We start from the raw sequence: 24,277 nt of genomic DNA, 5'->3' as shown, positions 1-24,277 counted from the left end.
ATGGCCTGAAAGGAGTACAGTTTGAAACCTTTTCCCACAGCTCCTCTGGGAGCTGAACCTAGATTAATCTGTTTTGTGCTGCATAGAGATCTATACAGGCAGTCCCCGAGTTACGCGGATCCGACTTAAGTCAGATCCGCAGTTACGAACGGGGCTTTTCTTGCCCGGGAGGACGCGAGCGGCGGGACACCCAGATGCACCCCCCCAGCAGACCAGGGAGACGCAGAGCAAAGCAGTGGAGGACACCCGCGGCAGGACCGCAGCGCGTCTTGGCGGTCCCGCCACCCACGTCTCCCTGGTCTGCTGGGGGGCGGGAGGACGCGCAGCTAGTGCGAGCCACCCCACCAGCAGACCAGGCTTTTCTCGCTGACGACGCCTGGGGTAGAGCAGCTGGGGCGCTACCGGATTGGTCCCGCAGCACCGCTCCTCGGCGCTACTGGACCAACCCGGCAGCACCCTAGCTGCTCTGCCCCAGGCGTCCCCAAGTCAGCTGCTGCTGAAACTGATCAGCGGCTGATTCCAGGAAGCGAGAGGCAGAGTTGCTCTGCCCTGGGCTTCCTGGAATCAGCTGCTGATCAGTTTCAGCAGCTGCTGACTTGGAGACACCTAAGGTGGAGCAGCTGGGGTGCTGCCGGGTTGGTCCCCGCAGCGCTGAGGTGCGGTGCTGCGGGGACCTACCCGGCAGCGCCCCAGCTGCTCTGTCCCAGGCGTCCAAATTCAGCCGCTGTTGAAACTGATCAGTGGCTGATTCCAGGAAGCCCAGGGCAGAGCAACTCTTCCTCTGGCTTCCTGTAGTCAGCCGCTGGTCAGTTTCAGCAGCGGCTGAATCTGGACGCCAGTTCCGACTTACATACAAATTCAACTTAAGAAAAAACCTACAGTTCCTATCTTGTACGTAACCTGGGGACTGCCTGTACAGCGTAAGGTCATGAAATTTGCTTTTTTTCTTAGTGTAAAGTACCTTTGCTCGCCCAGGTACTACTACACTGGGTTTATTACTTAACAAAAGTGATTTTATTAAGTATAAAAAGATAGGGTATAAGTGGTCATAAAAGGGAGCAGACAGAACATAAATGAGAAAAATAAACAAACATGCAAGCTAAGCTTAACACACTAAAGAAATTAGTTACATGTAAGATCTCACCCTAAATGTGGTTTTAAAAATCTTCACAAGACAGACACCCTTTGACAGACCCCTTCCAGCCTGGGTCAAGTTCCTTCTCCTAGTTCAGTCTTAACTGTTTCCAGAAGTCATCATATTTTGTCAGCCTTTTGCGCAAATGGCCCAGTTCTTGTAATGCAGTTCTCAAATTAGCTCATTCAGCTCATTCTAATTGCACATCATTGACCTAGAGTTTCTTGATCCTAACTGTCCTGCTTGGCTAACAGTTTATCAGTGTAAAGATATGTCTTTGAGTATGTTTCAATATAGATTCCACTGTAGGTGTCACTGAACCTCTTGCATTCAAGCTCTCGTCTTTTTTTAAACAATAGTGCCTGATTATGTTATGAAGGCACCTTTTGCTGCTGTACAAGGGCATTAAGGGCAGAATGACTGCAACCCTCTCAGTTCATTCAAATCTGTGACTGTCTAACTCACTAGTTTTCATTGAAACTTCTCAATCTTATATAAAACTTCAGAACTCTTGATACGACTACCATGTCCTGTATTGACCCATGTGGACTGGATATTGGCAGTTAGACACTCCTATCCAGATTTTCCAGAAAAGGGCTACTTAACATGAAGATCTCATCAGACAAGCCAGTTTTATCCATTGCCTTACCTATCCACAAGTGATGCTAAAGAACAGTGTAGAGAAGAGGACACGGAGAAAAGAATCAGCAGTGATCTCAACACCTCCACTACCCAAGTCCCAGTACTGAGAGAGGGCACTCCAAACACTGAGCTGAGGACCTTAGGCAGAACTCAAGTGTTTTTCTGCAAGGAGGGAGCTAGGTTCTATACACCTCCCAACCTGTCTGGACATATCTCAGAACCAGGGTCAGATACTGCATTCAGATCTACAGTTGTTGCATTTGAAATATTGGATGTTGGCTGACTGAGCATTGCTGGCAGAAACTGCTTCTTGCTTCCTATAGGTTCAGGAACCTGTCCTACAAGATGGGGAAATATTTAATTAAGAATACTCGCTCATCAAAACAGTAAAGATTTTTCATATGGACAGCCCAACATGATCCAGACCCAGTAGAGCCTTGATATTGCAACTCCTAGACTACATGCTGCACCTGAAACATGCTCGATTAGCATTTAACTCTCTCTCCTAAGATTCACCTTGCAGTGATATTGGTGTGTCATGCCCTGGTACAGCCATCCTTGATCTCATGTTTGACAATATCAAAATTTCCCCAAGGACCTCCTTCATATTTACTGTTTGGTTATACTGACTCTTTCATGAGGCCTTCAGTATTGTCCTCATAAAACTCCTGAGGACTCAGAAGAATGTAAGACTGGCAATACAGGGTCACACCTATCATCCATGTAGCCCATTATCCTGACTTCAAAGAGTGGCCAGTGCAGTGCCAGATGCTTCAGAGGGACTGAACTGATGAGGACAATTAATGAGTGATCAATCCTCTGTCATCCAGTTGCAGCTTCTGGTAGTCAAAGGTGTAGGGATACCTAGAGCATGGCGTTTCACTCCTGATCATCTTAGCTAATGATGGACTATCCTTCATGAATTTAGCTACTTAAAAAAAACATTTCTACTGTTGGCTTTCACTCCATCTCCTGGCAATAAGCTCCACAAACTAACTTCTTTTGAACCAGTGTCAAATTGCTCAGTACATTTCTTTACCATCAAAACAATCTTTCTGGTTGCCATCACCTCAGTATGGGGAGGCACTGAACTTCCAAACACTCTTGGCCAGACCACCTTACTAGGGTTGCCACCTCTAAGGTACAAAAATAAAGGATATCTGGGATAATCCTTAGCCCATAAAACTGGACAGCTGGTAGTATGTAATGAGCATTCTTCCAGATTTTCCAGGACAGCTACCTTTAAAAAATCCTGAGGAAAACTTGGGCAGGTGGCAAGTCTAATTTGCTTATCCTTCCATATAAATCAGGTGGTACTGAGATCACATAATCTTTTAAGCATTCTAGTAATTCCACTTGAACAATCAGTTAATTTGCCATTCCATTTTTTTCTGAAACTTTCCTGAACCCCTGGAGAAAGTCACTGCTCTCCTGCCACATATCCAGGCATATGCCACCAGGGAACTGGCAGCATCTTTTGCCTGCCAGTCTCTGAGAACAGCATTGTGGCGCAACCTATTCACTTTTGTTTTTAAACCCACTATAGGCATGCCAGCTGAGTTAAATGCCAAGTTCAGGATCAGTACTTCAGTCACTGCTTGGTACAAATGAAATACCTCACTTCAACTATCTAGGGATCATGTTGCTTGTTAATCACCTCCATTGGCATCCACAGTAATGGATAGTAAAAAAAAAAAAACTTATCCTATAGTAACTCTTGTTCTTCAAGATGGACATACAGTGGATCCCATGATTCACCTTGCACCTATGCTTTTGGGAGTCCTCAGTCATCATGGCTTTAGATGGTAAGATGAATTGAGAGACGGTTGTAGCAGCCCCTCCTTTTATGGACTCGAATGGAAGCGTGAGGAGGCACAGAACTAATGAACAGCCCCAACTCACGCTGTTGTTCAAGAACACATACGGTTTCATATGTGTGAGATGGATGCACACCTAAGGTGGGATCCATGCTGACAAGATCACAAAAAGCCCCAGTTTATTGTAGATTAAATAAACATTGTAATGTTAAGTAAAGAATGCAGAGAAAATGAGACTAAAAACTGAATAGTCTCATCTTTTCATGCTGTGCAACTTAATAGACAAATTTAAGTGCTTGTTCATTTTTGTTTCAGGTTAGAAGCAGACTTTATGTAGGTAAGTTAACTTTCCTTATTGTTTCTGTGGCATCTGCTTCTAGCTACACTGTTGATTTTTAACTATTTTAATTACTTGGCTGTTATAAAATGAAGCTACTGTTCTTTGTAGGAAGGGAAAAACAGCTTGCCAGTAAAATTGCTGAACTACTGGAAGACAAATGCAAAGTTCTCGAAAAACTTAGTCTCTGCAAGAAAGAGGTAACTCTTATATTTATCTTCCTCCTCCTCCAATTTATTTTTTTAGCACATTGAGAGACTGTTCTTTTAAGCAATAGAAGCTTTATTTAAATTTAACTATTAAAAGTTTATATATTTATGATCTTGAAATCAGTTCTTCCTTTTACATCCTAGTACAGTACACTGCATTGTAAATGTATTCTAAATGTCTTTGTTTTATGCTCTTATGTGCTAAACTTCTAGGGCCAGATTTTAACGATGGTTAGGCACTTAAGTGCCTACCTGCATCTTTAGGTAAATTGGCTCTTCTGAAAATCCCACTAACATCCATTGGGAATTAATGTCTAGTGTGCTTAAGTACCTTTAAAAATCCACCCGTTAGTGTTCAATTTTATCCTCAATTAATTACATTTTAAACTATTTTTGATCTTACATACATTTTGACATAAACTATCTCTTTCAGTATGAAGATTTAGAATCATCTCTAAAGGATGCCAGTCTTCTGAAAGAGTCAACAGATACATCACCTATTGAGGTAAAAACAGAGTAAAAGAAACAAGGGCTTATTTTTGTATAATTGAGGTCGCATTTCAGGAAAAACTCAATGGATCAGAAATGTACTTTAAAAAAAATCTGTGGAATTGTTCCTGATCCAGGTTTTCTCAAAATGAGAGAGTGCATCTGTTAAACAGAGATATAAATATGAAGCAAATCAGACACACAGGCAATTAATTTTTGAGCAAATAGTTATGTATATGTTACTGAATGTCAGATGTGACATCCTGTAAAATTGTTGTGGAAACTCATTCTTCCTCAATGACTGGTACAGAATCAAATGTGTACCACGATATTTTGAAATAATACATTTTATGGCAAATATTGCAGCATGAATTTTAAATAGATCTGTTCCAAAAATACACATTAATAACTTAAAGTAACACTGTGACTTATAGGCTGCTATAGTATAGAAATGAATACATTTTTATGTCTCAAAAGTCAGGAACTTATTTGATAGAGGGTTCCAAAAAAGGCTAGACTTACCATACTTCTCATTTTAAAATGTGTATATATACTTAAATTCATTTTGTACTTGGAGTAAAAGCTGTAAAGGTGGGAATAAGACTATTCATAAGTGTTTTAATCTCTAAAAACAGATCACAGTGCAGCCTTAGCTTCTGAGCCCCATTGCACCTCTGTATCTTATTAAAATGCTCCATAAAAATACATTATACATACCCGTAGTTAATGTACAGAAATGTATAGTTATAAAGAAATTAAATATCAAATGACTTGTTTTAGGCAAACTGTGAAAAACTGAACAGGTCAAACACAGCACTCAAAGATGAACTAGAGAATTTAGAAAAAGAGTTGGAAGAAGAGAAGTCTAAGCGATCAGAACAGGATGACTTGGTAAGGGTCAGAAATTTTTTTTTTCATCATATTAAGATAACATGTTCAAATTTTTAAAACCAAGTTATGTTTGTGCATAATTTGAGTTATTTCTCTGAGAAGATATTTACTGAAAAGGCAGTTTTTTCCATTCCTTTTTTAACTTAATTTTAAATTTTGTTTAAAAAATTATTCAAAGGATAAATCTCAGATTGTTACGGTTCAGGATTTAACATTAAAATATTTAGAAGCTAAAGATACAGTTGTACATTGAATATCCTAAATAGCAAGGGTAAGAGAAGATTTGTTTAACAATTAAGTGATTTTTTTTTCAATAACTTTTTCTTTGTATGCTTCCAAATACACTTTAAAAAGGTCTGATTTGAGAAGGTTCCCTGAATTTTAACTGTCTTTTTATTTAGAAAACACACTTTTTTGTCCTAGGTCGGGGGAATCATTTTTGTAGCACCTCCAGAAATATAGTGTTTTTTGGCTCATTTATCAATAGCCAATCTTGTTTCTCCCTTCTCCAGTCTTTCACCTACAGTGTTGTACTGTTTACCATTGATGATGCTTAGTGTCAGGCAAAATAACTTGCTTTCATCTTGAGGATATTTAGGAAGTGGGGGCAGTCTTGTCTGGTTATATAATGCCAAAACAGATATTTTGTGCTTGCTGTCAACAAGTTAAAACAACTTCTATACTATGTAACTAGGGAAGCCCACAGAATTGTTGTTTATCTGCCTTTATAAAGCAAACATAGAGCCCTTTCTGAATTATAGTCCTGTCTTCACCTGTGATACCAGTGATCTTATTTTAATGTACAGAAGGATTTGTAAGAGTGTAAATTCAGTGAACACTTTCACTCTTAAAAGTTGCAAAGGAATAATAATTGGAGGTCCATTCTGCAGACATTTTAAATATCCTGCATATGAAAAATCCTTTCCTAAAGTACTTCTAGAAAATGGATTTATTTAATGATTCTCCAGTATCTCATTGTGGATGTACTAGACATAAACATTTTAAAAAGAAACAGTATGTTACAAGACAGATAAAAGGAAGGCATAGGTATGTAATCATATGTCACTATTGTACAGCCAAAAAGTCTTCCTTAAAGAAATACTTGAAAGGAACACTGGTATTGTCAAGCATGCAAAGACAATTCTTACAATTTAACCAGAAATATTTTACAGGAATAAATTTTCAGCAAATGCTACTAAAATGTATCTCAAAATTATTTTGGCTTAAAACATTTCAATCAAACTTCTGGAAAAACTTGTATGAAGATAAATATTATGGCTTTTCAGATGGCAGATATACAGAGAAGAATGGAGTCTTTAGAAAATGAAGCAAAATGCATCCAGTCACAAGTGGCAGAAGTAAGTTCAATATCTGAGATTTTTGTTCAAATAATGTAAACCAATTACTAAAATAAAATTGTATTATCACAAATTAAATGCTCAAAGGAAAGAATTGACATGAATATTAATGCTTGTCTTCTAGAGCTCAGCCCTGTTTTTTGGTATTTAGTAGCTGATTGTCATCCTCTTTTGTAAAATCAATTACTGTTAAGTGGAAAGTACAGTTACACTTCATTTTGTTAGTACCTGAGACATACACTGCCAAGAACTTTATCATAAGCAGCAACATACTATTGGATCTTCAGATATAGTGTTGAAGCAGTTCACTTTCTTCTATTTCATTTAGGCCAAGACCACATTAAAAGTATTTCACATTAATAAAGAGAGACTTGAGACATCTGTCCAAGATGCAATACAGGAAAACTGTCATCTTCAGGAAAGTGAGAAACAGGTAAGTTCTTCCTAGTTTATGTGTAGTATTGTAGGTATGTATGGCATTGTCTACACAATTCAAGTTATCCCTGCTCTAAGGAGTTCATCACCTGATTGAACATAACAAAAATGACTGACCAGGCTGGTTATGAGGGATAGGTAAATAGAAGGAGGAGGAGAACTCAGCTTTTGAAGAACATAATATTCCTGGAGAACAGCTCTCTCTCTCTCTCTAGATATATATTTAGAATGTCTTGTTGTGGTAGAGTAACTTTTTCTTGGATCAGTCTCTCTTTGAAAAGGTTTTATGAAATGTGCACATGTAAGAGAAGAAATCCTTAACAAGTAAGGTGTGAAATACTTGTTCCAGCCCTAAAGGGCAGAGTGGAAAAAGCCACCCTGTGATAGAGAGGAGGATACAATGGAGGAGAGAAAAGATTTTACTGAGGTGGGGGGAGGAAGAGATTTGGAAGAAATGAGAATAAATATTTAGGCTAGTACTTGAGCTCCATAAAAGTGGGAACCAGAAACTTGAATTTGATAGAGATGACAAAGAAAGAGTTTTAAACAGGAGAAAATTGAGGCAGTGGACAAGGATTTTAGTTGCCATAAACCAGGAGAATGGTTCATTATCTTTGTGATGGAAGGGAAGAGAAAAGTTCAGAATGACCTGGGTAGCACATTGGAATGACCAACTAGAGCTGGTTAGAAATGTTCCATCAACACTTTATCTGAAAATGCCAGTTAGTCAAAACTGAAATGTTCTGCTGGGAAATGTAGACTTTGATAGAAACGAGTTTGCCAGAAACCTACCAGATTTCCTGTCCAGCTCATTGGCACTCTGCACTTGTCCTTGTTGAACCTCATCAGATTTCTTTTGGCGCAATCCTCCAATTTGTCTAGGTCACTCTGGACCCTATCTTTGCCCTCCAATGTATCTACCTCTCCCCCTAGCTTAGTGTCATTTGCAAACTTGCCGAGGGTGCAATCCATCCCCTCATCCAACTCATTAATAAAGATGTTGAACAAAACCAGTCCCCAGTACTGATCCTTCGGGCACTCCACTTGATACTGGCTGGTAGCCAGACATGGAGTCGTTGATCACTTATCTAGTATATGATATTTACATCTTAAAAGGGAATGTGCTGTTTCAGAAGGGTAACTTTGATCATTCACTTCATTTTGTCATATAAATAAATAGGCTCTTCAGTTTAAATGTGCATCCAGCTTTTACTGCATTTCAACTGCAGAGCTGCTGGGGGGGCAGCGCCTTCCTTTATCATCTAATCATGTAGTCGATACAAATTGTATTGACTACATAACTACCCAATTACTTGCTGTCATGGCTCCTTCCCCACTCTGGCATGATAAATGCAGAAGTGGGGGCCAGCAAGTGTACCCCAAAGCCTTATCTACCAGGCTTTGGTATAAAACTTCCCCCAAGATCTTAAAAACCCTAGATCTTGGGAATAAAACTTCCGCTGCCACCACCCAAATGTTGCTAAAGAAACCAGGGGAAAGATCATTTGGGAAATCTTCCCCCTAAAACAAAAATCAGGGCACACCATTAACCACTGCCAGGTTAATAAAAGAAAAGAAAGAACTTTTATTATTACAACAATATTCTGGTTGCAAGTATAATGACTAGAGAGGAAGGTAACAAAATATACTCATGGAGAAACTCCATGGGCCTAGAACTTAGTTACAAAGAAAAGCCAAAACATCTTTTAAGCAGTGCCAGATCTCAGATCCCATACCCAATCCATAACACAATAAAACCTAACGAAACTACCTAAACTTGACCCTACCTACAGAAAATGAAGAATGATGTCTTGGAGAGAGAGAGAGACATGCTTGTCCCTCTCTGTAGCTGCAGAGAACTCTCAGAGAGACCAAAGGGAGAAGAGAAAAAAACCCAAATTCCTTTGTCCCAGTTTGAAAAGTCCCACCTACATTCTTATTGGTCACTCCACCTGGCTAGGTGTAGTTAACCCCTTAATCCCCAGGCTGCTGGCTAACCCTCATAATCATGACACTTGCCTCTTAACATCCTTAAATCAGACAATAATATCTAATGACAGCAGATGCTGAGATTTAAAAAGTTAGAGCTTTCTGTCAGTTAAAATACATGATGTCAACATCATGTATCCAGAAATACAAAGTAAATATTCTTAAATAAAACTCTGTTCTCAAGTAACAGGTTTTTTTTAACTCTCTATAAATGTTATCAATGGAAATAACTTTTGTTTTGTTTTCGTATGATGAAATGGATGTTTGATTATGATTAAAAATATAATTGGTCAAAATTTACTTACAGCCTCTGTTTTTATTATATCTTTAAAATTGCTTATCTTTGGTAAGTTGAAGTTTAGGCTGTAAACTGCCATCTATTTATTGGTTGTTTGATTAAAATAGATTAACCACTTAATTCTGTAAACCTGGTATGTTTAGGTCGTCCTTTGCTTAATGTTCATCCCTCAACTTTTTTGCAAGATTCTGAGAAATAGCTTCTAGAATTTTTATAATATTAAATATGCTGTTCTTCACAAATTTGCTTAAGTTTTCATATAATGCAGGTGTGGTTTAATTAGTTGACATAGTAATTACATTTATTTTAACAAACTCTGAAGTCTAATTATTCCTTTTTTTTTAAGGACACATCTGAAAATGAAATATAAAATTGTTAATGTAGCTCCAAAATCTTCACAATCTGGCTGCCCTTCTAATTAACAAAAGGCTAACTACTGTATTTTTAATATTTAATATCTGTATACATAGAATACTCATAGCTTTGATCAGCAAAAATGTCTCTTTAAAATATATTTTAACTGTATGGTAAAAATAATTACAGTAATTCTTCATTTAACACGGTAGATGCGTTTCAAAAAATGATTGTGCTAAGCGAAAACTTGCTATAAAACTTTTCAATTTTCCCACTGAAAATAATGGAAAAGGTGGGGGTTGCATTTCAGGTGGTGATGTCAAAGTCAATTTTCTGTTGGTGCTGTCTCGTCAACGTCAACATTAGATGATGTAGATGGAACAGAGCTATCTTGTTCATCAGCTGATGTTGTTTTAGGTTGAACATGAAAAAACTTTCTATAGAGAGCTGCTTTTTGTTTTTCATTGTAAAGTTGCTGGTAGCAACATGAGGCGCTTTCTAAGCTTTTTGCTACTTTTGAGCTCCGTTTGCGATCAGAATCATTCTCATAAAAAAATGTTATTGCATCACTTATAAGCTTAAATGCTTCAGCCATAACGTTCATTGATAATGTTCAAATAACTGGCTCAGCATGTTCAGGCTCATTTTCCAGCCGCTGCTCATTCAGCAGCTTCAACTTGTCCATAGACAATTCCTCCCCATGAGAGTTGAGCAACTCTTGCACATCAGTGGCATCCACCTCCTCTAATCCTGTTCCATGGGCTAGGGCTACAATCTGCTTTTTAGCTTCAGCTATTTCAGTGTCAAACTCCCTGAACTCATGAACACATGCAGGTCATATATGGCACCAAACTGCATTAAGGCAGCTTGATGAAACTTCTGCCCAAGCCTCTGCTATAATATCTATAGCTGTGGTCACCAACCAGTAGATCGTGATCTACGGGTAGATCTCAGGGGCTCTAAGAGTAGCTCTTGAGCCCTCTCTGAACTGCGCGCCTGCGCAGTGCACTTACATTAGATTTCCTCATTTGAGGAGCAGCTACTCACTGAGCAACAACACAGGTGAGTAGCTGCGAGGAATTGTGGGAGCTGGGAGGTTGGGAGGGCTGAAACACCCCAGACAGCTGACTGGCTTTCAGCTGAAAGAGGCTGCCCCAGGCTCCAGCTGATCGGCGGCTTCTCCTCTCTGCCTGCCCACGTGGAGCTTGGTGCACCCCAGCTGAGCGCCATGGCCAGCTGGCCGGGCAGCCACTTCTCTTCCCTCCAGGGAGGCTGCGTCTTGCTCCAGCTGTGCTGGAGCAAGCTTCCCAGGCTGAGCGCAGGATCACAGATTCTCATCTGATGGACTATATACGACTAGCAATCTCAGACTACAACCCAGACTTCAAGACACTGGCAGATACTGTTCAGTCACAGGTGTCACACTGAGACTTTGTTATTGGAAGGGGCGGGGCGGTAGATCTTCACCTGTTCTGAGACTTAAAAAGTGATCTTGGGTGTAAAAAGGTTGGAGACCACTGATCTATAGCATCTTTAATGTTAAATTTTCTCCAGAACTCCTTGATTAGGCTTATTCTCACCATCTGTCTCCCTTATAAGCCTAGCAAATGTACGGCGGAAGTAATACACTTTGAAAGCAGCTATCGCTCCTTGATCAAGAGGTTGTATTAATGAGGTTGTATTGGGGGGTAAAAATAACACTCAAATGTTTTCTGACAGATAAATAAGGCAAAGAGGAGGATGCCCTGATTCATTACAAGTAAAATTTTGAAAGCAAGATTTTCTTGCAAACAGTAGTCTTTCAACTCAGCAGTTAGGCAATTGCAGAAATAGTCTGTGAAGATGCTTGCAGTTACCCATGCTTTTGCATTAGATCTCCAAAGGATCATCTTCCTGTTGTTTGAGTACCTAGCTAAAGCTCTAGGGTTGGCCGAACAATAAACTGCCAGTTTGAGCTTGCAATCCTTGTTTACATTGGTGCATAGCATCACAGTCATATGGTCCTTTGCAGCCTTAAAGCCAGGTGCATAAGCCTCTTCACAAGAGATATATGTGCGTGCTGGCGTGCGCTTCCAGTAGAGTCCTGTTTCATCCAGGTTAAACACCTGTTTAGACAAATAGCCATCTTCCTTTATAATAGTTTCAAATATCGCTGGGAATGATTCAGCAGCCTCTGTGTCAGCAGCAGCAGCAGCCTCTCCAGTTATTTTTATATTATGTAAGTTTGAACGCTTTTTAAAGTGTTTGAGCCAACCATGACTTGCATTAAATGGCTTGGCATCAATTTCATTCAGTTCTAATTTAACAGCATCATATAAAGCTTTTGCTTTTTCCTGAATAACAGCCAAATTCACTGGCATCTTTCGTTGTGTTTGGTCTTCAATCCACATAGACAATCGCCTCTCCATATTTTCCATTAGGTTAGATCGTGTATGAACAACCTTCTTCACACTTACTGGTGTTGCATTTTTGCAACTTTCCTTAATTTTCTCAGCTTGGGCATGGATCGTGCGCACACTAGACTCATGCATATTCAAAGCACGGGAGATATCGCAATTGCATTCGCCTTTTTCAATTTGCTTAATCACTTAAAGTTTCTCTTCTAATGTAAATGATTTTCTATGCTTCTTGCTTGCAGAAGCAGATGTATCACTTTCCTTACGCTTGCCACTCATGATAAGGGATAATACAGTAACAGCAAGATATCTAGCAACACAAGTTGCTGCAGTTTGTTAAAACACAAGATAAACACATGAGTGAACGGAGGAGCGCTGTGACCACATGTATTCATCCGCTCATGCATATTACCACTGTTTTTACCAACTTATACCACCGCATGAAGTAGTCCGCCACTTGATTATTTTCGTGTTATTTCAGGGATGGTCGTGTTATTCAAAAAACGTTCCCTTAAAAAAAATGGTGCTATTGCGAAAACGTGTGAAGCAGGCACGTGTTAAATGAGTAATTACTGTATTAGGGGAAAAAAATCTACAGGTTGTGTGGTTAATTAAATATCTGCCACATTTGTTTTATTCAATAGAAAATTTCCAAGATATAAATGAAAACATTAATGGGACACTTCCTTCTCACATTTGCCTTAACTCGAAAAGAGAACAAGTGCTGCAGTTTAAGGAGCATGTGGGAAATTAATGTCTCTTCTCTTCAATCTTTTCCCAGAAATCTGCGGTTTGTTGTTGTTCTAAAATATTGATCTATTCAGTCAAATTTGTTTATAGATATCCTAGTAACTAATTACACTAAAGAGCTAGCACAGCTGATAACAAATTAGAGAACAGGACAATAACTTAAAATGTAAACATGTTCAAATGTTACCCAATTTTTAGTTTTCATAGGTGGTGGTAGGATTTCAAAATACTAACCCCACATATGCTGCCTATGAGTGTACACAGGGCTAATTGTAGAAATGTGAAAAATATCGAGTGGTTATTTCTTGATTTTTTTTTCCTCCAACTTGTAATAGATTGTCTCATTGATCTGATACAATTCTCTTTTTAGCTTTTACAAGAAGCTGAAGGATGGGGTGAACGATTTAGTGAACTAAATGAACAAACAAAAATATTTGAATCATCTAAAGTAGATATGGAGGAATCTTTGAAAAACAAGGAAAGTCAAGTCAAGGTAAATTATTGTATTTAACACTGAATCTTTTGTATTCTAGAAGATAACATCTTCTCATTGTAATATCTATCTCAATTTGCTTTTTGCATTAACTTATTTTTTGTTTTTTTTTACTCACCTTTTCCTCTACCCTCCTGGGAAAACAAAGCAGCTTAGTTTGAGGTTTGAATTCATCAGGACACTGTCCAAAGGCCATAGAATTCTAGAAGCTAACATCTGAAATAAATAGGAATATTTGCATTCTAAAAAAATATTCGCTTTGTGGGCACGCGCGCACATACACACAGAACTCTTCAGAAGCTCCCAATGAGCATCATTAGGGGTATGTCTACACAGCACCGTTATTTTGGAATAACTGCTGTTATAACAAGCAGATATTTTGACATAATGTTGAAATAATGTCCAGCTGGAGGACTTCTTACTCCAACTCCTGTAACCCTCATTTTATGAGGATTAAGGGAAGTCTGAGCAAGAGTGCTCTATTTTGGAATAAGTGCTGAATAGATGCACCCAAATTTGAAATAAACTATTTCAATTTAAACTGTGCAATTAGTATAGCTTAAGTTGCATAGCTTATTTTGAGTTTAGCCCTGCTATGTAGACGTACCTTAAGAAACTTTATATATGCCTAACTGTTGTCCTGCTTCTTACCTGTGTTTTAATGGTACGTAGTGGAACATGTAGGATCCTAAATACCAGACCAATTTTGATATATTAATGAGAAATGAATAAAGTACACAAAGTTGAAACTGATTCAGTGTGGCATTCGTTTACTGCCTATTTTTCATTTTGGATTTTAATTTTATTTATTTTTGGTAATATCTAGTCATTGACAGAATGTTTGTTGAAGATGAAAGACTGGAGCGCAGCAATAGGAGAAGATAATGCTGAAGATAACCACTGGGATGTTGATATAATGGGTGAAACAGAAAATGGAGAGGCTTTAGGTACAATCATAACAACTTCTTATCTAAGCACTGCCCCCTCTTCTTCCTCCCAATACTTTTACAGAACAGAATAACTTGACCTCAGCAAAACTTGTAATGAAATTAATTTGTTAAAGATAGAAGCTGGATTTCTTAACCCTGTGTACTAATACGGTTTGCAAATGTGCTCCTCCAGAATACTAAATTCATATTGCATAGCTGTTTTTCCTCAGTCAGCTTATTTGATGCTGCTTAGTCAGCGTGTATGTTAATGTCAGAAGTGTCAATTTTAATTTTTTCTTCCACGCTGAGTGAATCACATTGGCTTCTACCACACTAAGCACAAACTTAATTTTTATGAAAAATATATCCAGTAATTAGGTGTAGTAAATGCACACTTCAATCAAAAAATGTGCTGTTTTTGTGATTTCACTGTTCTTTTTATGCTCTTAATAAGATGATCAGGAAAAGCGAACGATAAAGAAGCTGATCTATGCTGCTAAGGTATGTAGTAACAATTTATGATGTATTGATTTTAAAAATTTGCAAGGAAGAGGACAGAGAAACTGCTATTTAAAGTACATGCTATCAGATTGTCTATTAATGGACATAAATGTATCCATATCAACGAAGTTCAGGGTTTCTCAGTGCTTTTTTCTAAATATGTTTTATTTTAAAAATCTTAATTGATATTTTTTTTTCTTGGTCAGAATCTACAATGAACGCAGAATATCATGTCCTAATGAAATAGTGTATTGTATTTCCAAGCACTAGTCAATGTTACAACCATAACATACGATAGTTACTTTAGTGTTGCATTATCTGAGAATTGCAGTCAAGTAGGATTGAGTCTTTCCTGCAGTAATGTTCTCACGCTTATTTCCTATTTTATTTTAACATAGGTAAATGCTTGTTTAAAAACCCTGGAAGCAGAAAGAAATCAAGTATATTTAAAACTGGCAGATGAAGATAAAGCTAAAGAAGAACTTACAGGTAAATTACATTGTTTTGATATTGTAAAAATAACTGAGTTTTTAAAATCAGAAGCTATTCATTACCTTAAATAACTCTGGCTCATTCATTCAAATTTTGTGGAAAAAATATTAAGCTTACACTAACAGTTTTATTCAGTTAGATAAAAGTCCAGTAAGTTTGAATTTAAGTGACTTAGCCAGTTCTAAAAAATTGGTCTTAAAAGGCTAAAACCACAGCAAGTAGTAACACAGACTGTTGACATGCCATTTTTAATTTATTACCTCACTTCACTGATTGAAAATGCAACAGTTGTCATTTCAAATAAATATATCTTTTTTCAATATTGCTATTGAAAATATATCTAATATATTTCAATATAAAGTATTTATAAACAATGGAATGTTTAATTGGTCAACAAATTTCTAATAACATTGTGATTAGTTCATTATATATAGTTGGAATATTATATTTCTTTATTCTAAAAATACCTTTGCTTAGAAAGTACATAGTCACCCCTTTTCCTTTGTTGGACAAAATCCATGAAGAAAAAGTATTTTTAAAATAAAATTAGGGGGCTGTGCACCCTGCTTGCTGTGCTCACCAATCCCCTTCTCGGGGGAAAGGCAGCCCATGTGCTCTCTTTCCCCTTCCTCCCCCCAGCTCTCTTCCTCTGGGGGGCTAGGCCAGGCCAAGGCTGCAACTGGCCTGGCTCTCTCCTTCTGGCTGCTGGGAGCAGGGGAGGGTATATGGCCCTTGTCTCCTTCCCCCTTCCCCTCCCCTCCCAAGGAAGGAGGGCATGCAGCTCCTGACCCCCGGCTCTGGCCCTCCCGTGCCCCACCAAGGGGAGAGGCATGTGGATCCAATCCCTCCCCTCTCCTCCCCTCCCCTGTGAGCAGGAAGGGGAGAAGCTGTATGGCCTCTGCTCCACCGGAGTACTGGGAGGAGGCAGGGCTGAGGGCAGAGGGAAAGGATGCAGGACGCACAAGTGTGGGTTTTTTGTTGTTGTTTTGTTTTTATAGAGAGAGAGATTAAAATGCAGCTTTATACATCTTAACTCTAATCAGTACTTTTAATGTAAATAACACTATCAGCAGAAAATTGGACTAAATTTTAAATGCCAGGGCATTTAATAATTCTGTCCTTTTATGCAACAATTTTTGTTTCCCATAAAATTTAAAGCTCTCCTACGGTAATCTATCAGATGTCCTTCTAGACCTGTGGTGTTTAGCCAGTTTTGAAGCCAGCAAACTAGCCACACTCATCTGGCCAAATAGTCACATGTGGCTAGTGTATTGATACACCACGGTTCTAGACTGATAGTAGCCTTCTTCCTCATTAGGGCCTTCAAACTTCAGAGGATTAAATGTATTGAAAGGAAGCATAGTTTGAAACTGACATTTAAATTCTCGTTTTTACTTAAGTATCATAACTCTTGATTCCTTTTCCCGTACTAAGACCAGTAAACAATACTACTACTCAGTTGTGCAATCTGTGGAAATATCTCACACTACAAAAAAACAAAACAGCATTCTGTGGACTGTAGGGAGATCTCTTCCTGTGTTACTTCACGAGTGTTGACAAGTCCTTCATTAATAAAACATTACGGTCCTTGACTTGCAGAGTTTTTACTTTCTGAGGATGTTTATAATTTTGTTTTAACTTCATAAACTGCATTATTCACTGGATATTTAGCTGTCTCTAAATTTGACAGAACGCATTGAAAAACTCCAAAATGAACAAGTCTCCTTGCAATCTGAAAATTCACATTTTGAAATTGAAGTTCAAAAGCTTCAGCAAAAGCTTAAAGTAATGACGGAACTATATCAAGAAAATGAAATGAAACTACACAGGTACTGATACCACTATATTTTTACATTAAGCATTTAATTATTAAGGGAAGTTTGGGAAATCATTTGACTTTTCAGTTTAAACATAACAAATTTGTGACAACTTGTTGCAAGATAATTGTCATATCCACCGTATTCCTTATAGTTTGGCTGAAAGTACAGTGTGTGTGTGTGTGTGTGTGTGTGTGTGTGTGTGTATGTAATGTAAAGCTAAGTGTTTGTGGTAAATTGATATATCGCTGAATAAACAGATTTTTGCATTTGTTTAGATATGGATGTGATTATTATTTTCTTTGAATTGATGGATGAAATCTATTAGGAAAATGCATAATACTAGTCTTGAAACGCTTGGAGAAGAAGGGACTGTATACCTTGTGTATATTTATCACCTAACTGTTTTATGGAAACAGGTGAGGGGTGTGTGTTTGAAATGTGCTTGTGTGCAAAAGTATGCTGTGCCAATTATACAAGTATAGTTTATTTCAGCCAGTTAAGAGCTGACCTTCACAGTAGGACTTCAGAGTTACCAACTGACCAGTCAACCATGCACCTGATTTGGAACTGAAAGTGCACAACCAGGATGCATGAGACACAAAAAATAAAAAAGCATATATAAGAAGCATAGTACTGTATTAAACCTAAACTATTTATAAAAAGGGAAAGCAGCATTTTTCATCTGCATAGTAAAGTTTCAAAGTTGTATTAAGTCAATGTTCAGTTGTAAACTTTCAAAAGAACAACCATAACGTTTTTGTTCAAATTTACGAACATTTCAGAGTTCTAAACAACATCTATTCCCGAGGTGTTTGTAATTCTTAAAGGTCTCATTCATTTACAATGCCTGAAACAACTTTGGGCAGTCAAAAACCAGTATACTGAGAAGTACCATTTTAAAAATGTTGTAATTATGGATAAACTGGACTTTGGTTTAGAGAACAGGGAATGGTAAAATTTTCAAAGGCACTTAAGTCACTTTTGAAACTTCAACAGACCTATTATTTGCTTAACCCTATCAGTTGGATATAATTGTAATTCAGTAGTAAAATAGTTTGGATCTGTCATCGTGCCATAACTGACATTTCTCATAAAAATTATTAAATATGCTATATAACAAAGGATGGTGTCACAGTGTCAGTCATTGCTGATTTTAACATAAACGTATTTGCTCTGATGTAATATTGCGTAAGTATTATGTAATATGGCACTAAGTCTCTTCAGCCCATGCTATAGAAAGAGTCAAATTCTCTCTTGCATATTTCAGTAAATGATACTTTAAAATATTTTAAATAACTAAAGAAAAGAATTAGGAAAGAGACAAAAGCAAAACCCTCCAATCTAATTCCTTAGAAAGACCCAAATAAAACTGTTGGTTGTATTTACAACAGCAGTATATTTTAATATAGACGCAAAGGTGAATTAAGAACTGACAAATGCATATAATTAAGTGGAAGACCACAATTTTCATTAAACTTAGGCATAGAGGAAGGGCACTACCTGCCCATAACCCATACTTGCCTACACTGGGCATTTAATTGGTTCCATTGTGTGAGTTACAGGGCTCCTTACAACATAGCCTAAGTTCCCTCTAAGCTAGTAGCCACAGAGCTTGCCTGTTAAGCCCTGTATTCTATCTATTAAGCCCCAAACAAGAGCTCAGGGCTACAGCGGGGAGAGATGTCTCTCTCCATGCCCTAAAGCTGCTGAGGTAGAAGCTCCTCTCCCTGCTAGTCCCTGCACACAGCTGCTGTGGCTGGGGAAGGGCTGGAGTGAGTCCTCTCTCCTTAGGGCAGCCTGCACCCCAAACACTTCATCTTCAGACCCACCCCAGCCAGAGCCATCACCCTCATGTACCTATCCCTATATCCCAGCCCTAAATCGCTTTTGCATCTCAAACACTTCATCCCTAGCCCTATCCTAGAGTTTGTACCTTCAGTCTGAGCCCCAATCCTTTGGCCTCACCCCATAACTGTCCATGTAAGGAATGACTTTTGTTATGTATGCTAATATGGAGTTGATACATGTTGGTGGAAATTACAAAAGTCATGCCACACGTGAATAAGAAAACTGAATATAACCCATAATTTGGGATAGGTTGACCTCAAACTGCCCCCAGAATTTAGCTCTTTAAGTGCTAGCACCCTCCTGCTCCCACTCCACCACCATCCTCAGAGGGTGGAGAAAGGTAGGAACCTTGGCCTTATCTCATGAGTCCAAGGCCTGTCACCAAATTCCAGGTTGTTTACCTCTTAGGAACAGTTTACTTAGGGTTACCAGCCCTCTATGGTTGGCCTGAAGTCTCCCGGAATCTGCCTTTCATCTCCCAATAAAAATTGAGAGCAGTCCTGGAGATTTTAATAGGATATTTTAAGAAAATGACATTGTCATATGGGGGAGAGGAGGAGGAAAGAATCTCCCACAATAGCATTAGTCTGAGTTGGTAACCCTAAGTTCACTTTATCCTTTTAACTGGCTGCAAATTGCCCACAATTAAACCAATTCCCTCAGTTGGGAATTAGGTACATTTCTACTTAATATGCTGTGATTTGAAGGTGCTGAGAGGAAGGTGAAAAACTCCCTGTACCTCTTCACCGCTGGGCCCATCTAGTTCACCCCCTCATAGAGGCAGGTGGGAGGCATATGTTGCTTTTCTACCCCACTGGGAATTGACTGTGGACTAAGGCATTGGCCCCTTGTAGCAGGAACTAAGGAAATCCCAGTGTACTTCAGAGTAGGGTAACTGAAAGCAGAAGAATAGTAATAGAGAGGTAGCCATGTTAGTCTGGTCTTGCTGAAACAAAAGACAAGACTATGCAGCACTTTAAAGACTAACAAAATGGTTTATTAGGTGATGAGCTTTCGTGGGCCAGTCCCACTTCCTCAGATCAAATTGTGGAAGAAAATTGGTATGACCATAAATTCCAAAGGGATACAATCAAAAAAAGTGAACACATATAAAATTGACACATCAGATTTTAGAACAGAGGAGAGGTTAGTGTCTATGGGTGTGTCTAGACTACATGCCTCCTTCGACGGAGGCATGTAGATTAGCCAGATCGGAAGAGGGAAATGAAGCCGCGATTAAAATAATCGCGGCTTCATTTAAATTTAAATGGCTGCCCCGATCTGCCGATCAGCTGTTTGTCGGCAGATCGGGGCAGTCTGGACGCGCCGACAAAGAAGCCTTTCTTCATCGGCACAGGTAAGCCTCGTGAAACCAGGCTTACCTGTGCCGATGAAGAAAGGCTTCTTTGTCGGCGCGTCGCGTCCAGACTGCCCCGATCTGCCGACAAACAGCTGATCGGCAGATCGGGGCAGCCATTTAAATTTAAATGAAGCCGCGATTATTTTAATCGCGGCTTCATTTCCCTCTTCCGATCTGGCTAATCTACATGCCTCCGTCGAAGGAGGCATGTAGTCTAGACACACCCTATGAGATAATCCTATTAGGGGTGATAATTGGGCAAGCTATCTTTGTAATGGGTAACGTAGTTAGCATCTCTGTTAAGGCCCATTCGTAAAGTGTCAAATTTAAGCATGAATGACAATTCTGAGGTTTCCCTTTGTAGTCTGGTGTTAGTCTTTTTGAAGCACATGTGGTTAGGTCATTGAGACAATGCCCAGTCTGGTTGAAATTACAAGAAACTTTTTTCTTTGTGAAACTGTCCGATGTCTGATTTGTGTGCATTGATTCTTGCTCAGGGGTGGTGCTGTGGGACCAACCCGGCAGCACCCCAGCTGCTCTGCCCCATGGCTTCCTCAAGTCCGCTGCCGCAGAAACTGATGAGTGGCAGACGTGGGGAAGCAGCAAGCAGAGCAGCTGGGGTGCTGTCAGGTTGGTCCTGCAGTGCCGCTCAGGTGAGGGGCGATGCTGTGGGACTGACCCAGCAGCACCGCCCCGCCGCTTCCCCAAGTCGCCGCTGCCACTTGCAGCCCCGGCTGGCCTATCGCTGGTGGCTGTGCGGGGCTTCCCCCGCCTCCCTGCAAAATGGGGGAGGGTTCGCCCCACGCTGTGACATTCCCCGCCGACCCTCCCCCCCCCGACCCCTCTCAGCCCCCTTCCGGAGTACCTCCTGATACTCCAGCATATCCGATAATCCGGCACCCCCTGGGTCCCAAAGGTGCTGGATTATTGGAAGTTTACTGTACTTGGAATCATCACTGAAAAATAGTGTACGTTATTTTTCACCTAAAAAAAATCAGAACTTAATGCTGAGACATTAAGGAAGGTTTACTTTCTCAAATATAGTTGTCCTAATTATCAGTGTATAATTTGCAAGTTATTTGAGTGCAGTGATTAGTCTTGGTATTGCGTTACTGTTCCAGATTTTCATAATTAAAGAATAAAGAGCTATATAAAATTTAAAAAAGCATGGTATACCACAACTTCTTTCTGCCAGTCTGAGTGAACATCACACTAAATCTCTCTCTTCAGAGAGAATAACTACAAAACTATTATTTGAGTTTCAGCTAATCATACTGTCTCTGTGTTAAAGGAAACTAACAGTAGAAGAGAGAGAGAGGTTACAGAAAGAAGAAAAACTCTCTAAAGTAGATGAGAAAATTAATCATGCTGCTGAAGAACTAAATAGTTACAGGTACTTACTTTTTTTTTTTTGGTTGGTGTTTGCCCTAAAGATTATAAAATCCACTAGAGAATTAGTAAATTTACTAATTATAATGCATTGTTATGGAATGTGTGCTGTCATTCTTTTCAATTTCGATGCTTTCTTTCTGTATGCTAGTTTATAGAAATCTTCTTTGTGTATGTGCTTGTGCAATGATACATACACATAAGGTGACCAGAATTTGAAAATGTGTGAGGACACTGATTTGACAAAAATAACATACTTGTATAACTATATAAATAATCATATAAATAAATTATCACGATATTAGTCGTCTTATAAGACAAACAGACTTAACAAAAACAATCATATAACATTAAAAACATCAATATTTGTCACTCTTTTAAGAAATTAAAAATCTTGATCCATTTTTTATCAATTTCGCGTTCAGTCCATTCTCTTATTATATTGTTAATTCTTCGTACTTCGTCGAACAATAAATTGTAATTTATTATGGTGCTAAATTTTTCTTTAACGAATAAAACTGTTTCAAGGATTTTATTCCATTGAATTTCTTCATTCAGCAGAATCCAATCAAACACGTACACTGGTTTGTCACGCTTAGTCCGATTTTCTAGATATTCAAGAACAGTTTTATAAAAGCTCATTGCCTCCCTCGTAAATTCTTTATTCCTGGATTGCTCTCTTGTAATTTGTTTAAATTAGTAATTACAACCAATGGAAGGAAGTTGGACTCAAGACGTGATTGAAGCTGCTCCTTTAATTGTTTAATATGCAATCCCACTTCTGTAGACATGTTATGCTCTTTTTCAATACTTTTTATAACTGACTGGAACAAAGTTGCTTGATTGTGAACAAAATACAGAGTTACGTCAGCAGATTCATTCTTTAAAAAGTTGTTCAAGATCAGTGGACAAACTTAGAAAATATGATTTTAAAGGCTCGAACAATTGCAGCACTCATTCAATGGCTGGCATTAAAGCTAACCATCTTGTTTTCGAATATCCCAACAGTTTTTTATATTCAACTGAGGCTTCTTCGCAAAAAGTCTTTAATGATGTAACGCTTACAGTGAATCGTTCAAAATGTAAATAAATGTGAGTTATCACAACTTCAACATCGATGGACATTAAGCTTGATGCTGTATTGATGGCATTAGATACAATATGGGCATTACAACCGATTCCAATAATCGTTTTCCCAAGTAAATGCATCATTTTCTTAACATTTTTATCACCTTTGCGATTTACACCGCCAAAATTAGTATTTGTGTTATCGGCACACACAGCAATAACTTTATCGTTCAAATTATGATTGTCCACTCATTTTTTGATATGATTGGATATTATTTCAATTGTCTCACCATCAATTGCTTCCATATTCAAAACTTTGATTTGAATACCATTTTCAAAACTGAAATAATGAACTAACACTGGATATAACTTTGTATCTTTGTGGTTTGAAGCATCTGAAAGAAGTGTAACAAAATTTAGCTTCATTTAATCTTTCTTCAAATTTTAAGTTTGAAAAACGTTGCGAATAATAGCCTCTCCTTTAGTTCTGGCACAATGGAATTTTTTATTATAAAGTACTCTATTCAGTTTTGACGTACAGTCCATGCTCCGAAAACTTTGATTGTGTATCACAGTGTAGTACGCAGTCAGACCTTCGGCAGCTGCTAAATTCTTTTTGTCTTCTCCAAATTATGTACTTCCTAAGAAGTCTGTAACTTTCTGGGACATTGATGCCGATGTTAAAGAATTTTGATGTATGTTTGTTTGTTTGAAACATGCTTTGTTATGCTGGATTGGCCACCTATCGCCACACTGAATTCCACCGAACAGACAGTACGCTTCACTAGTGAATCATCTCTTGTTTCATCCACAATTCTGATGAAAGGAAATTTCTTTTTTAAATTCTTGTTGAAATGGCATTTTCTTTTCTTTGACATTTTTAGGGTTAATTGTGTCAACTAAAAAATCACATTGACGTTAAATTGTCTCAAAATAAACAATAACATTTAATAAATAGCCTCTAAGTGTACTTTTACTGTATGTTAAGCCTTTTAACAGGGTTCAATTGCAGTATAATGATACTTTAAAAAACAGCAGGATATATTTTTTTTGGCAAAGTAGAACAAGAAGGACAGTTTTTTTCAAAGGAGGAAATAATTATTGGGGAGGACAAGCCCCTCAAAAGGAGGACTGTCCTCCTCAAAGGAGGATGTCTGGTCACCTTAATACACACAACACTAAGGGTACGTCTGTGACTACATGCCTCTGGCAACAGAGGCGCATGTAGATTAGACTACCCGGCATAGGAAAATGAAGCGGCGATTTAAATAATCGCC

General features: G+C 38.5%; 2 protein-coding genes across 9 annotated transcripts in view; one reads left to right on the top strand and one right to left on the bottom strand.

Moving 5' to 3' along the window:
* FBXO33 (F-box protein 33) overlaps positions 1–24,277 on the bottom strand; it is a 106,236-nt gene that overhangs the window by 23,926 nt on the left and 58,033 nt on the right. The window contains exon 5 of one of the 2 annotated variants that reach the window (XM_075926886.1): positions 13,712–13,809. In XM_075926886.1, coding sequence (XP_075783001.1) covers positions 13,720–13,809 — 90 coding nt within the window. In that variant the 3' untranslated portion in view covers positions 13,712–13,719. Of the gene's footprint in view, positions 1–13,398; positions 13,810–24,277 lie in introns of those variants that run through there. The other variant, XM_075926887.1, reaches the window with a different exon arrangement.
* Positions 1–24,277, top strand: part of MIA2 (MIA SH3 domain ER export factor 2) — a 68,952-nt gene that overhangs the window by 24,872 nt on the left and 19,803 nt on the right. For all 7 annotated transcript variants that reach the window (XM_006117716.4, XM_006117718.4, XM_006117719.4 and 4 more), the window contains 12 exons: positions 3,910–3,931; positions 4,043–4,131; positions 4,574–4,645; positions 5,410–5,520; positions 6,807–6,878; positions 7,207–7,311; positions 13,471–13,593; positions 14,420–14,540; positions 14,977–15,023; positions 15,422–15,512; positions 17,206–17,344; positions 21,835–21,936. In XM_006117716.4, the coding sequence (XP_006117778.3) occupies positions 3,910–3,931; positions 4,043–4,131; positions 4,574–4,645; positions 5,410–5,520; positions 6,807–6,878; positions 7,207–7,311; positions 13,471–13,593; positions 14,420–14,540; positions 14,977–15,023; positions 15,422–15,512; positions 17,206–17,344; positions 21,835–21,936 (1,094 nt within the window). The remainder of the gene's footprint in view (positions 1–3,909; positions 3,932–4,042; positions 4,132–4,573; positions 4,646–5,409; positions 5,521–6,806; positions 6,879–7,206; positions 7,312–13,470; positions 13,594–14,419; positions 14,541–14,976; positions 15,024–15,421; positions 15,513–17,205; positions 17,345–21,834; positions 21,937–24,277) is intronic.

This window comes from Pelodiscus sinensis, chromosome 4 (genome assembly GCF_049634645.1).
Source record: "Pelodiscus sinensis isolate JC-2024 chromosome 4, ASM4963464v1, whole genome shotgun sequence".
NCBI classification, from domain to species: domain Eukaryota; kingdom Metazoa; phylum Chordata; order Testudines; family Trionychidae; genus Pelodiscus; species Pelodiscus sinensis.
Note: the sequence above shows the minus strand (reverse complement) of the source record. Positions and strands in the feature narration are given on the sequence as shown.